The 12,783-nt window shown below is 39.3% G+C and overlaps 1 protein-coding gene across 1 annotated transcript in view; it reads right to left on the minus strand.

The window, feature by feature from the left end:
- The window catches only part of EXOC4 (exocyst complex component 4), an 808,787-nt gene that overhangs the window by 225,995 nt on the left and 570,009 nt on the right, over positions 1 to 12,783 (minus strand). Inside the window, exon 11 of the mRNA XM_017532629.2 lies at positions 8,703 to 8,922. Within this exon, the coding sequence (XP_017388118.1) occupies positions 8,703 to 8,922 (220 nt within the window). The remainder of the gene's footprint in view (positions 1 to 8,702; positions 8,923 to 12,783) is intronic.

Below are 12,783 nucleotides of genomic sequence, written 5' to 3' on the forward strand. Positions count from 1 at the left end.
AGAGAAGGGAAGCTCAGAGAAGGCAAGTGGCTGGACTTGTCTAAGGTCATTGAGCTGATAAATGATGGAGACCAAATCTATATTTTATATGCTTTTCCCACTTCACTATGATGAAACTTAGCAGTAAGCACTGTCAAAGACGGCTATGAAGAATTACAACAAAACTACGAAATTAAAATGTACTAAATCAGCAATAGAATTAACAATACCATAAATATCACAACTTGATAAAAATGATCTGAAAACATGGATGAATGTTATAAAATCCCAAAAGTCTCTATTAGTAATAAGAGATTTAATTTGCTCTGGTGTCTTGGAAGTGAACAGGTGAGTGTTGGGCAATCTAAACAAAAACAAGAACAAAGGCATCTTCCACTCCATCTTCCTGGATAAAGTCTTACGTAGCCACAAGTGGTTGGTTATTTCTTGACATGAAGAGGCAAAATAATACTGTTAGTGAATAAATAAAATAATAAGAGTAAAATGCAAAGAAAAAAATTACCAGTGGTAACTTAGTGTTTCTTCAGATTATTGATAAACACTGAACAATCAGATTAGACCCCAAGGCATCATGGTTCTAAGTCTTATTCTAGTACAGGGAGACCATCAGCACCATCTCTCAGAGCTTAGAGGGGAAAAAAAAAAATCAATTGATCAGTTCTCTTTTCAACCTAATGATTTTCATAATGACTTACAGCAGACCTTAAATGGGACTAATCTATTTACGCTAATGAAAGCTGAATCTATTCTGTACCAGAGAGTGGCACAGCAACAACTGGCTGTGAGGCAAATGCTGCTCAAACGCAACGTTCTTCATATGAACATAATGTGATATGATGAAAACAATATGCTACTGCTGCTGGCCACACTTCCTTGGGAAACCAGGAGAAGTTACTGGCAGTGCCTTGGCTTGGCTCAGGAGATAATAGATTTGAGCAGCAGTATAATTATCTCTAGCAAATTATTATACTGTAAGCAGCTGTGTCCACAAAGGTTCAGTAAGCGCTTCAGCAATCACTCAGCCTACCAAAAACTTTCACTTTGAACCTTGCTGACATAATTTAGACCATCCTGGGCCTATTGCCTTAACACAATTATTTATTTATTTATTTATTTATTTTTTAGAGACAGAGTCTTACTCTGTCATTTCGGCTGGAGGGCAACCTCAAACTCCTGAGCTTAAGTGATCCAACCCTCCTGCCTCAGCCTCCCCAGTAGCTGGGACTACAGGCATATACCATGACACTTGACTATATTTTTTTCTTTTCTTCTTCTTCTTTTTTTTTTAAAGACAGTGGCTTGCTATGTTGCCCAGGCTGATCTCTAACTCCTGGCCTCAAGCAATACCCCCACCTTGGCCTCCCAAAGTATTGAGATTACAGATGTGTGCCACCCAGACTGGCCAAGAGCAACGCTTCTACGCTGCTTCCTGCCTGAGAGTCTTCAAGGAAAACAGCAAATTGAATCGACTGCATTCTAGTTACTAGCTGTAGTGGACTGAACAGTGTCTCCCTCCAAAGTTCTACAGGGAACTTCAGAATGTGAGTTAACTGGAAATCTTTTTAGATGTAATTAAGGTAAGGATTGAGATGAGATCATCCTGGAGTAAGACAAACCCTAAATCCAACAAAAGTATCCTTACAAGAGCGAGAAAAGAACACACAGAGATATAGGGGAGAAGGCCAAGTTATGACAGAGATGGAAATTGGCAGTTATGCTGCCAGAGCCAAAAATGAACAGGAGCCACCAGGAGCTGGAAGAGGCAAGGAAGGATCCCCCTCCAGAGCTTTGGAGGGAATGTGGCTCCTGGCCTCCAGAACTGTGCGAGAATACATTTGTGTTGTCTTAACACACTAAGTTTTTGGTAATTTGTCATGACAGCCTTAGGAAACAAATCCCCTAGCTTTAATGGTCAAAAACATTGCATGCTGCTTGTGCTGCTAATAAATGACCAGCTGACAACTCCAGGAAAAGAAGAAAGGAGGTGAAACAATATAATCTCTTGCTGTCACACCAGGGTAGTAAAAGGCCGGAAAGAGAAGTTATTAGGTGGGTGCTAGAGTAGAAAGAACAGAAGGTGGGTAAACAGCAAGCTGGTGATGAGAAGATGCAGGTTGAAAATTTGGGAGAGACGGCAGGGGCGGAGGAGAAGTCAGTAGGTTCAGGAAGGAAGGTGGGCGTTAAGGAGCAGACAGATAACACATCACAGCGGTCAACATGGAGCAGTCACCACAGGTGACCTGGGGTACGAAGGAGAGGGCACGTTTTATACCTTTATTCCATTGAACCACTAGAGTGTTTCTATGACACAGATTTTACGATTCCCAATTTATAGGGGAAGAAATAAGTACAGAGAAGTTAAGCAGTTTGCTGACAGCCACAAAGCTATCAAATGAAATGGCTGGGACTTAAATCCATTTGTGTGATTCCAAGGCTTATGTACAAGGCTCGGTTCAAAGTATCCAATAGAGCAGTCTTTTATAAATGTGACTGCATTAAAGAAAGCTTCAACAATAATTTTTTTCTTCTTTTTTTGAGACAGAGTCTTGCTTTACCTCCCAGGCTGGAGTGCAGTGGCATGATCTTGGCTCACTACAACTTCCACCTCCTGGGTTCAAGTGCTTCTCCTGCCTCAGTCTCCCAAGTAGCTGAGACTACAGGTGCGTCACCACACCTGGCTTATTTTTGTATTTTTAGTAGAGATGGAGGTTTTGCCATGTTGGTAAGGCTGGTCTCGAACTGCTGACCTCAAGTGATCCACCTGCCTCAGCCTCCCAAAGTGCTGGGATTATGGGTGTGAGCCACCATACCTGGCCTTCAACAATAATTTTTGATGTACTCTCTCCCAACAATAACTGATACTATGGAGTAGAAAGATCAGGGCCAGTGGTATAAATTCTGGTTGCATGTTGGGATCATCCGGGCATCATACTGAACACTGATGCCCATGCAGGTCCTACCCCTGACCAACCAGTGGGATCTGGAAAGTGGTATTCTTAGGAAGTTTGTGGGTGATTCTAATGGGTAGTGATGGAGAGAATCACTGCTCTAAGCCTGCAGATATAAGTGGAAAGTGCAGCTGGCAGAGGAAGAGATGACAGTGTGGTGTTTGCAGGCGGATTCTAGCCATTTCACTTCTCAAAAGTTACTCTGACAAATACTGGGGCAGAGAGGAAAATGAAAATATGCTTTAAACATTTCAAGATTGCCCAGAATTTGCACTTGCACAGCTTATGTTTGTTCCTCCAATGATGTGGGAGTTTAAGCCTGAGCATTAGAAAAGCTGCCTCTGTCTCACATTGCCCTACACGAGCCAGAAAATGTAGGCTCATCCTGCACTTGGAAACAACTTTGCAAAATCAATGTGCTAGACTAGGAAGCAGCTTCTGCTGCTGCTGCAAATATTGTTTTTACAATTCCTGGGCCTGCATGAAACAAAGCTGAATCCTTTTAAAAAAATGACTACTGTTGTTCACCACAAAGCTAAGAGCCTGCAACATTAGATTCCATTTCCTAACCTCAAGCTGGGCATGATGGCGTTGTCTTATGAGAATGCTTCTTGAACTTTAGCGAGTATCAAAATCACCTGGAGGGCTGGTTTGAACAGAGATTTCCAGAGTGGAGTAAGGTTCAGGAATCTGCATTTCTCATAAGATCCCAGGTGACGCTGATGCTCCTAGTCCATGGGCCACACTTGGTTTTGCACTGGTGTAACGTGATGTTTCTCAAACTCTAATGTATATACAAATCACTTGGCAATTGTGTACAAATGCAGACTGATTCAGAGGTTGATGCTCTTGGCCACAGACCACTCTAAGTAGCAAGGGTATGGAATATTCCATTGGGGATAGAGGAAGAAAGTTTGCTTGCAACATTCGTTCACATAGATAGTTGCCCATTCAGCATTTTGATAGGTAGGGGGTGAAAAACCTTAAGCATTAGTCCCCTCATTCTTTTTTCAGATGGAGATACCAAAGAAGCCATAAATTAAATGGGTCTCCAAATCAATGATAAACTAGGGAACTGAAGTGAATCAGCCCAATCTGTCTCCCCATGTCTGAGGAACGAATAATTTGTACTCTGGGAGACATATACAGCATGAGATGGTATCCACTTCAGTGGACTGTTTACAGAACTCCATGTTCAGAATCTGACTCAGGAGAAATGAGTACTTTTTCTTAAGAGATTTCCTTAGTTTGAATCAACATGCTTTGTCTTGCAACAGGTGGAAGCCATTTTGCAGAAAAAACGATGGCAACAGAGGGATCTCAATGGTAAGACCATGAGATGTATCCAAGCCTGCCCTCATCCTGGGGGCATCAGAGTCGTAAGCACTGTGATATTTTAATTTAAGCACCATTAACAACCTTAAACCCAAGATCATGAGTTTTATACCGTGAGCAGAAAATACAAGCATGTCCTTGTACTAAGGAAGTCATCATTAATTCATTTCATTCACTCATTCATTCATCTATTTATTAAATATTGAGTGTTTCCTCTATGGCAGACACTATTCTAGGAGCTGGGGATTTAGGAGAGACCCAACTACAACACATATCCATGCTTTTCTATCTATCTATTATAAAATGCTTTAGGCACTGAGGCAAATGAGATGGTTCTGTGCTTTAGTCAGTATAGAAGAGTAAGGGATTTAGAGAGTGCTTCTCTAACTGAAGAGCCCAGTTTTTATCCCCAACCTGTTGCACATTGATGAAATATAAAAATGAATTGCTAGAAAAAAGAAATTTTAAAACCCACAAAGATATACAAAACACAAGGCCCAATTTTTTATTACGGGATTCAACAATGTCAAAATGCAAAAAAAAATTAAGTGTCTAAATGCTCACTCCTAAATTCTCTATGTCTCACAGCGGACTGGTGACAAACAGCTTGCAGACAAGCATAATCCTCAGAATCCACTTCGAGTAGAACTGGGTGGGAGCACAGACTCCAGGGTTACAGTGCCTGGGTTTGAATTACAGTCTACTACTTGGCAGCTATGTGACTGTGGGCAAGTTATTTAATTTCATTGTTTCTCAGTTTCCTCACCATAAAAAGAATACCACTCAGAGTTGCTGCCATACATTTTAAACACTTACAAGTCAATACAGACAAAGCGCTCAGAATAGTGTCTGACTCATAGTAAATGCTACTAAAGTGTTAGCTGCTATCATGACTACTATCTACTATTATAACTGCTATCTTACTGTTTTTACTTCTTCTATTATTACTACTAGTGTTACTCTGCTGTATCAGCTTGGGTCAACACTGGCACAGTTGTTTTATGTATAAAATGCTGCTTGTCAACTCTTCCTTACTACAGACTTCCTTCCTTCCCTCCTATGGAATCTGTGACTAGAAAGTGAAGTCACTGAGAACACATGTTAGCACCCATGGAAATGCCTCTAACAACCCAAGTGTCTGTACTGCCCAGATGCCATTTCAGAGAGATGAGGACAAAATGTCCTGGGGTTCTCTTCACAGAGCTCCCAGGCACTGTGTCTGTCCGTCATCAAACAAAGGGAAGCATCACTGAGACAGCTGTCCTTCCACCATCCTGGAGAATCTGGCTGGGCTGATGCTGTGTGACACTGGGTGCTGCCTCAGGGAAAGGCACGTCCTCCCTTCTACTCTGTGACCTAACAAAAGTTTAGCAAAGGGAAGAACTTTAAAGGACATATTTATGCTTCCTGTAATTGAATACTCAACCCACATGTATCTTTCACACATACACATATTTCTCAAGCTCCTTCTTAACATTGGTTTTGGATTCTCAGCTAAAATTTTTGAAAATGATTTCTTACTCTTTCTTTGGATTAGCCACCTACAATTAGCTGGGAATAAAATATTAAGGAAACACAGAAACACATTCAAGAATAAAATTCACCTTGTGCATGTAGAGGAAGACAAAAAAAGAAATGAAGCCTGAGTTTGGGAAATGATTAGAAAACAATTTACAATCACTATAAGGCAGGAGGATATCCAAGATAGGAAAGGAAAATAACCATTTCCTTGTTTGCTTTTTAAACGGCATAAATAACTCTCTCTGAGAATATTAAACAAACTTATTAATATAGTTTAAATAATTTGCATTTTCACAAAATTTTTATTAAAAAAATAGAGCAACATAATCACCAAAAAAATGAAGCAGGTGTGTTAGCTCTGGGAAAAAAATTTGCAGGTTAATAGCTTGAAAGGTCTTAGTCTCAAGATGTATTCACTTGTATATATCTTGACGAGGTCAAAGAGAAAAGAGGTAAAGTTGGAGTTCTTATCTAGCCTCACAATGACATAAAGGACAAGGGGCATAGTAACATGTACAAAATGGCTGGGGTTGAGGTTGGGAGTGATCTGACAGGCTCATGCAGACTGCCCAGATACATCATTTAGCTGGTAGCATATGGCCTTGACATGGCCCAGATTATAGTAAACAAGTTAAGAGTTTTAATGTATCTTTGCTACTGAAGCTGCAAATTATCACATTTAACAAGCCAGCATTATTAGTTCACAGATTCATTCTGTAGTGTACTGTTGTGTTTTCTTTTTCCTTTTAAATTCAGTACTCTAAGCATGTTCAAGTTGCTCTGTATGACATATCATGTGACATTTCAGAGAAATAAATATTAAAAGGTTTTCTGATGGAAATGAGGGTAATGATATGGTCAGACAACACATAAAAGTAAACATATTTTTGTTACTACTTCTCATCTCCCCATTCTGACTCTGCAGGTATTTATGACTCTCAAAACTTATTCACTGTATCCATCCTTCCATCCATCCATCCATCCATCCATCCATCTATCATGCATTCATTTAATAAGTTATTCATTGAGCACCTTCCTGTTGCCTGGCACTACAATATGTGTTTGGAACTTACCTTCTAGTGGGAAAAGACAGAAAATACACAAGTCAGTGAAATTAATTAATAATTAGAGTTGTAATAAGTGTTAGGAGGAAAAAAACAAAATGTTAAAATACTGATTAACTGGGGAGATCTATCTAGGATCTTGACAAAAAAAAAGTATTCTATCCAGATAATTCAAATAAAGACATATGAATGAAGAAATAACTTACAGAGGTATGGGCAGGGTTGAAAGAAGCAACAAGGAATACTGAGGCACCCAGAGACTTGTAACAGCAGAGAGATGAAATCAAGAGGCAAGGAGAAGAAATGGTATTGCCAAAGTCTAGTGAGAGCTGGAGCTATGGAAGATGTGTCACCTAGCAGGAACTCCGGTTATGGAGGGAGAAGTGAAGAAGAAAAGGAGAAGAAATCACCCACCCTCTTTCTCCTCCTTTCCAGTCTTCTACTCATGCTGCCTATTTGCAGAACCTGATCAGAAGTCACCCGGCAAGGGGTCCTCCATGACACAGTCCATAGCGTTTGGCCTCAGTATTGATAATAGATGGGGGTGGTGTGAGGGAGAATGAGAGAAGCAGGATAACCAGGAAAGGAGACCTACTTAGGTAGGACAGTCAGGAAAAGCCTTCCAGTGGAGGTGACATTTGAAGTGACACCCAGAGAGGAGAAGACCCCAGCCACGCAAAGAGCTGGTGGAAAAGCAATCCAGCAGGAGGATCGAGCATGTGCCTTTAGCATTCCCACTTCACTGCACCCCATACTCAGTACAGATCCTTCACCAGTTGCATGGCTAACAGAGACCTAGACCATCCAAACGAACACCTTCCTATTCTATTTTCTCAATATCATAAAAAAGCTTGCTCATAAAAAAGAATGCTCATAACTAGGATGCTTCCCTAAGAAAGGTCCAGCACTTTTGTTAATTCTAATGTACACAGAAAAATAAGGGGAGACATATGTCAAGGCAGGTAAGGTCAGACAACTGGAGCAAGTATAACTCCCTTTCATTTATGCCACTTCTCTTTGAAAAGCTCAAGCCTTCCACACTTTGAACAGTCTCATATTGTACAATTTCCGTAAAAGTGTGCGACTGTGTCTACCCTCTTAAATGAAGAAACATGATAAGGATTCAATTCCAATGTAATAATAGTTAATGTATACCTATAATTTAAACTCATACTAATTTTCTTTTAGTTTTATATTTACCTCCAAGTCATTCGCTAAAATGTATAGAAAATATATACCTCAAGCCTATTAATCAAAAATATCTACTGACAGAATATTTTTTCTGATGCTAAGATACCTTTTTTTTTAAATACAAAGTAAAATTTTCAATATTAACAAGATCATCATGTGAATTCAGTGATTTGACTTTTAAAGGCCAGTTTACTGGTTCAAATTCTTTGTAAGGTAGCCAAGTCATTGAAAGGTAAGTCTGCCCTTAAAAGGTACAGAGAGTTTCCTGCTGGTAATTGAGGTTAGGCATCATAACTTCCTTCCTGTTAATCTTCCATACTCCGGGATGCATTCACTAATGGAAAAATAGTTCCTTTCAAGGACAAATTTCAGGCATAGTAAAGAGGAATTGCCTGCATGTTTATGAGATTCACCATCTCGCATAGCCAAAGCTAACTGTTTTCTTTCCTTAAAGATCTTAAGGAACTTCCATTATCCAACTACATTAAACCTAAATTTCCCTAGTGCCTATTTAATTTATTTTCCCTTGTTTTGTCCCTGATGTATATGGAAACAGATGGCAATTCTTCTTTTTTAATTTATGACTCTTGCCAAGTCATTAAAAATTGCTGATAAAAATAATAAGCTCAAAGTGTATTATTACCTGTAGGAGAGGACGCTGCACACCCAGCACCTTCATGGTATCTGCATTAGCCAGAATCTTCAAAGGGTCAGATGTTTTAGTGACTCCTTCAATCTCCTTGTTGATCTCAGCCAAGACTTGATTGAGAAAGATGTTTTTGATGTACACGGTGAGAAACTCTCGAAGAGGACACTGTTTGGCTGGGCCAAGACCCAGGGCATGCTCAATCTCCTGAATAAATCTGGAAGATAAACAGTAAGACGGTTATTACATTTATCAGGAAAATGTTACATAAATATGACATGATGATGTGAGTATATCTAGGTGTTGGCTATTTCTGTGAAGAGGGTAGGTCATCAATAATACCCGTCTATATATAATTTTTAATCTTTTAGAAATATAAATTACTCCATTAATTGAATAGAAATAAGATGAAATAGAAAATATGACTTCTAAAAATGGCGGGGAAGGAGAAGACAAAAAGTATTTTTAATTCAAGGAGGTAAGACTATAAGAAACAATGGGAAAATGTGAATAACAAAAACCACAAGTTTTCATGCAAATTAAAAAGCACACCCCCAAGACTACATATTTCCCACTGAAATGTTTACATCAGGGGTCCCCTCTTTCACCACCCCACCCCCCGAGGGGCCATGTACCAGTATGGGTCTACAGCCTGTTGGGAACCAGGCCGCACAGCAGGTGGTGAGCTGCTGGCTGGGTGAGCATGACCACCTGAGCTCCGCCTCCTGTCAGATCAGCCATCACATTAGATTCTCATAGAAGCTTGAGCCCTAATGTGAGCTGCGTGTGTGAAGGATCTAGGTTGCATGCTCCTTATTAGAATCTAATGTCTGACCTGTGGTGGAACAGTTTCATCCCGAAACCATTCTCCCCCAACCCCTGTCCATGGAAACACTGTCTTCCATGAAGCTGGCCCTTGTGCCAAAAAGGTTGGGGGGCTGCTGCTTTACACATATAGGTATAAATGTCAAAAAGTAAGAGAGAGAATGAAGGATGCTCTAAAATTCATGATGATATGTGAGTTCAGAGGTTAAGAAAGGGAAGGGGATGGGAGTTGGAGGACAAAGGAGAACTTCAAGCTTACTTGTAGTCATCTATTTCCTTTAATAAAAACACTTAAGGAATACATAACAGAAGGCTAATGATTGTTAAGTTTCAGAGATGAGTCTACAGATGTTTGTTACATTATTCTTTTTAATTTTCTACACAGCAGCCCCTGCTTTGCATGGTTTAATATGAACAAATTGAAGTGACTACTGTTTTTTAGTTAAATAACATCAGCCCATCAATTACATAATTTAAATACCTCAATACCACAGTATAGTCACCACAGTACATTAAATTTAAGTAACTAAATAAAGTATAAACTTTGTTGCTAGCTTCTCTGAAATCCCTATATATAACTAATGTGTGTTCATCATGATTAGTGACCAGTCACATCACTTCTTCCAAAGTCTACTGGCAACTGGTCACCGTGCATTTGTTATTCAGTTCATACACAGGCAGCAAAGCATGCAGCTGGGGTGCCTCCCTGTCTTTCACTGATAAACCCCTGTGACATTTTATAACAATGGATAATTGAAAGCGGGGACTGGCCAACAAAGATAAAAGTACCGCGAAGTGTTAACACTGGAAGTAAAATGTGAATGGAATGTAAACGGAGTTACAGGAGAAATAGCTGGCCATGGGAGTGTTGACAGTGCTGCCATTGGAGTGGCATAGCCAGACTACAGGCCAGCACAGACGAGGAAGGTGCTTGTGACTAAAGGGATGAAGAGGGTGAAGAGGGATGAGATGACGGAGGAAGTGGTGTTGGCAACACATTTCACATTTAAAAAACTCCTGGAGATATTTCACAACATTGAAAAAAAAAAAAGATAAAATGCTGGCAGCTATGCAAATTTAGGAGTATGGCAGTTCGCTGAGGCCCAGAAAGGATGCTTGCTGTTTATTGTAAAGCATACAAGGGCATGGCAAGCACTGCTAAACTACTCTTGGTAAGATTTTACCAAAAAATAAAACACTTTAATTCTCAATGTTTCTTTCTAATGTTACAGTATACTGAATACATATCAGTTTTCTCATTTTTCATTTCTGCATATATTTATAAATGACAGGAAGAGAGTTTTTAATTTTTTGACACAGAGTCTCACTGTCACCCAGGATGGAACACAGTGAGACCTGGTACAATCTTGGCTCACTGCAACCTCCACCTCCTGGGTTCAAGCGATTCTCCTGCCTCAGCCTCCTTAGTAGCTGAGATTACAATTGCGCACCACTACACTGGCTAATTTTGTACTTTTAGTAGAGATGGCTTTTCACCACGTTGGCCAGGCTGGTCTCGAACTACCGGCCTCATGATCCGCCCGCTTTGGCCTCTCAAAGTTTTTTAATGTTTTGACAGAAAATTTTAAAGTCATGAAACAATCGCGACTATCCTTATTTATTAAGATTGCTTTGCGTGGTTTCAGCTTGCATGGTCATTTTTACAGTTCTCCAATGCTATAGAAAGCAAGAGCTGTATTGTACTTCAATTTCTTCTCAAAAAAGGGGAGAAGAAAAATAAATGAAAATATAAAATGAAAAACCAACTGGGAAGATATAGTTGCAATTCATATCACAGATGATGGCCAGAACTCAAGAAGAAAAAAAAACTCAACTTGATAAAAAATAAAAAAGATCAAAACACATGAAAAGACTGTTTATAGTCTAAGAAATACAATGACCGTTAAACATTAGAAAAAAGTATTCATAATAAGAAAAATGCAAAGTTAACTATACTGAGATACCAATTTTTATACTAACGCAACTGGCCAAGTTCCAAAAGTCTGAAAACACTCTGTTGCCGTGTGAAAAAAGAGGCATTCTCATGTATTACTGATACGAGTGAAAAATGGTAGAACGCTTATGGAAGGCAAGTTGGCACTATTATTCAAAACTCCAGATGCACTTCTTTATGGCCCAGAAATCTTACTTCTGGGACATTCTTCTGAGAGCTGTATCTAAAAATGGATGTGATAATCTATATACAGGGTATATAGATCATTACAGAATTGCTTTTAGGTAAAAGACTGGGAACAACCTGAAAGTTCGTCCATTAGGGAATAATTAAATAACCTGTGGTATATTTACATATTGGAATACTGTACAGCTCCCACTGCCTTCAAATGTGGAAACTTTTCATGTACTAACATGCAAGGATATCCAGGATATATTGTCACATGGAAAAAAAGCAAGCTCAGCTCAATCTAGTTAGTAGTATTTACAACACTAACCTCTCTATAAAAATGATATATCCTCGTTTGTTTATTTTAGATAAAGACACCCTGGGAAGTCTCACAAAAAAAACTAGTAACTACCCATAGGAGGCAGGGGTGGGGGTCAGGTACGGGAGAGAAGTGGAAAAGAGTCTTTTGAATTATAACTTTTAATAATCATTTGATTGTTAAAAACTGTTAATGTATTCACTACTCAAACAAATTAGAAAATTTAAAAAATGCCTATACATATCAAAGACAGTATTTCATAAATTGCTGTCTAAGTAGACACATTTAAAGTGTGGTGTATAAACAGTTCCTTAAGTTTAGCTGTTTAACCTAATAAAGAGTTTCCCTTATTTACTAAATCAATGTACTGCAGTTAATCTTACGTATTACCAGTTAAATGCCTTATTAACCCCTGGGGTGTGTGTGCCTGTGGTGGGGGGGATGAAGATGGTATATATATAGGATTATCATAATTGAGAAAAGTAGTTTTCCTTCAAAGAAATTCGGGAGAGATGAAATTGAGAAGGCACAAGAAAGCATTGAGGCTTCTTAACTGATTTTATCAGTGTGAAAGGAAAATAAAATATGACCAAAAACTAGATATAATGGATCTTTAAAGAGAGGGTGAGCGGAAGGCGGCAGGAAAAATGGAGAAATAAAAGTAGATGGTTAAGCATGGCCACAATTTGAAGATCTCCAAATACCACATCCTGCTACGCTGACCCCTTCTGATCTCATCTAACCCTCCTCCGCCCAGGTGCATCCTAGCCTACCTGGTTGGCTCTCAAAAGAAAACGGCTGTTATTAATTTG

The sequence above is a fragment of the Cebus imitator genome, unplaced genomic scaffold (genome assembly GCF_001604975.1).
Source record: "Cebus imitator isolate Cc_AM_T3 unplaced genomic scaffold, Cebus_imitator-1.0 Scaffold77, whole genome shotgun sequence".
NCBI classification, from domain to species: Eukaryota; Metazoa; Chordata; class Mammalia; order Primates; family Cebidae; genus Cebus; species Cebus imitator.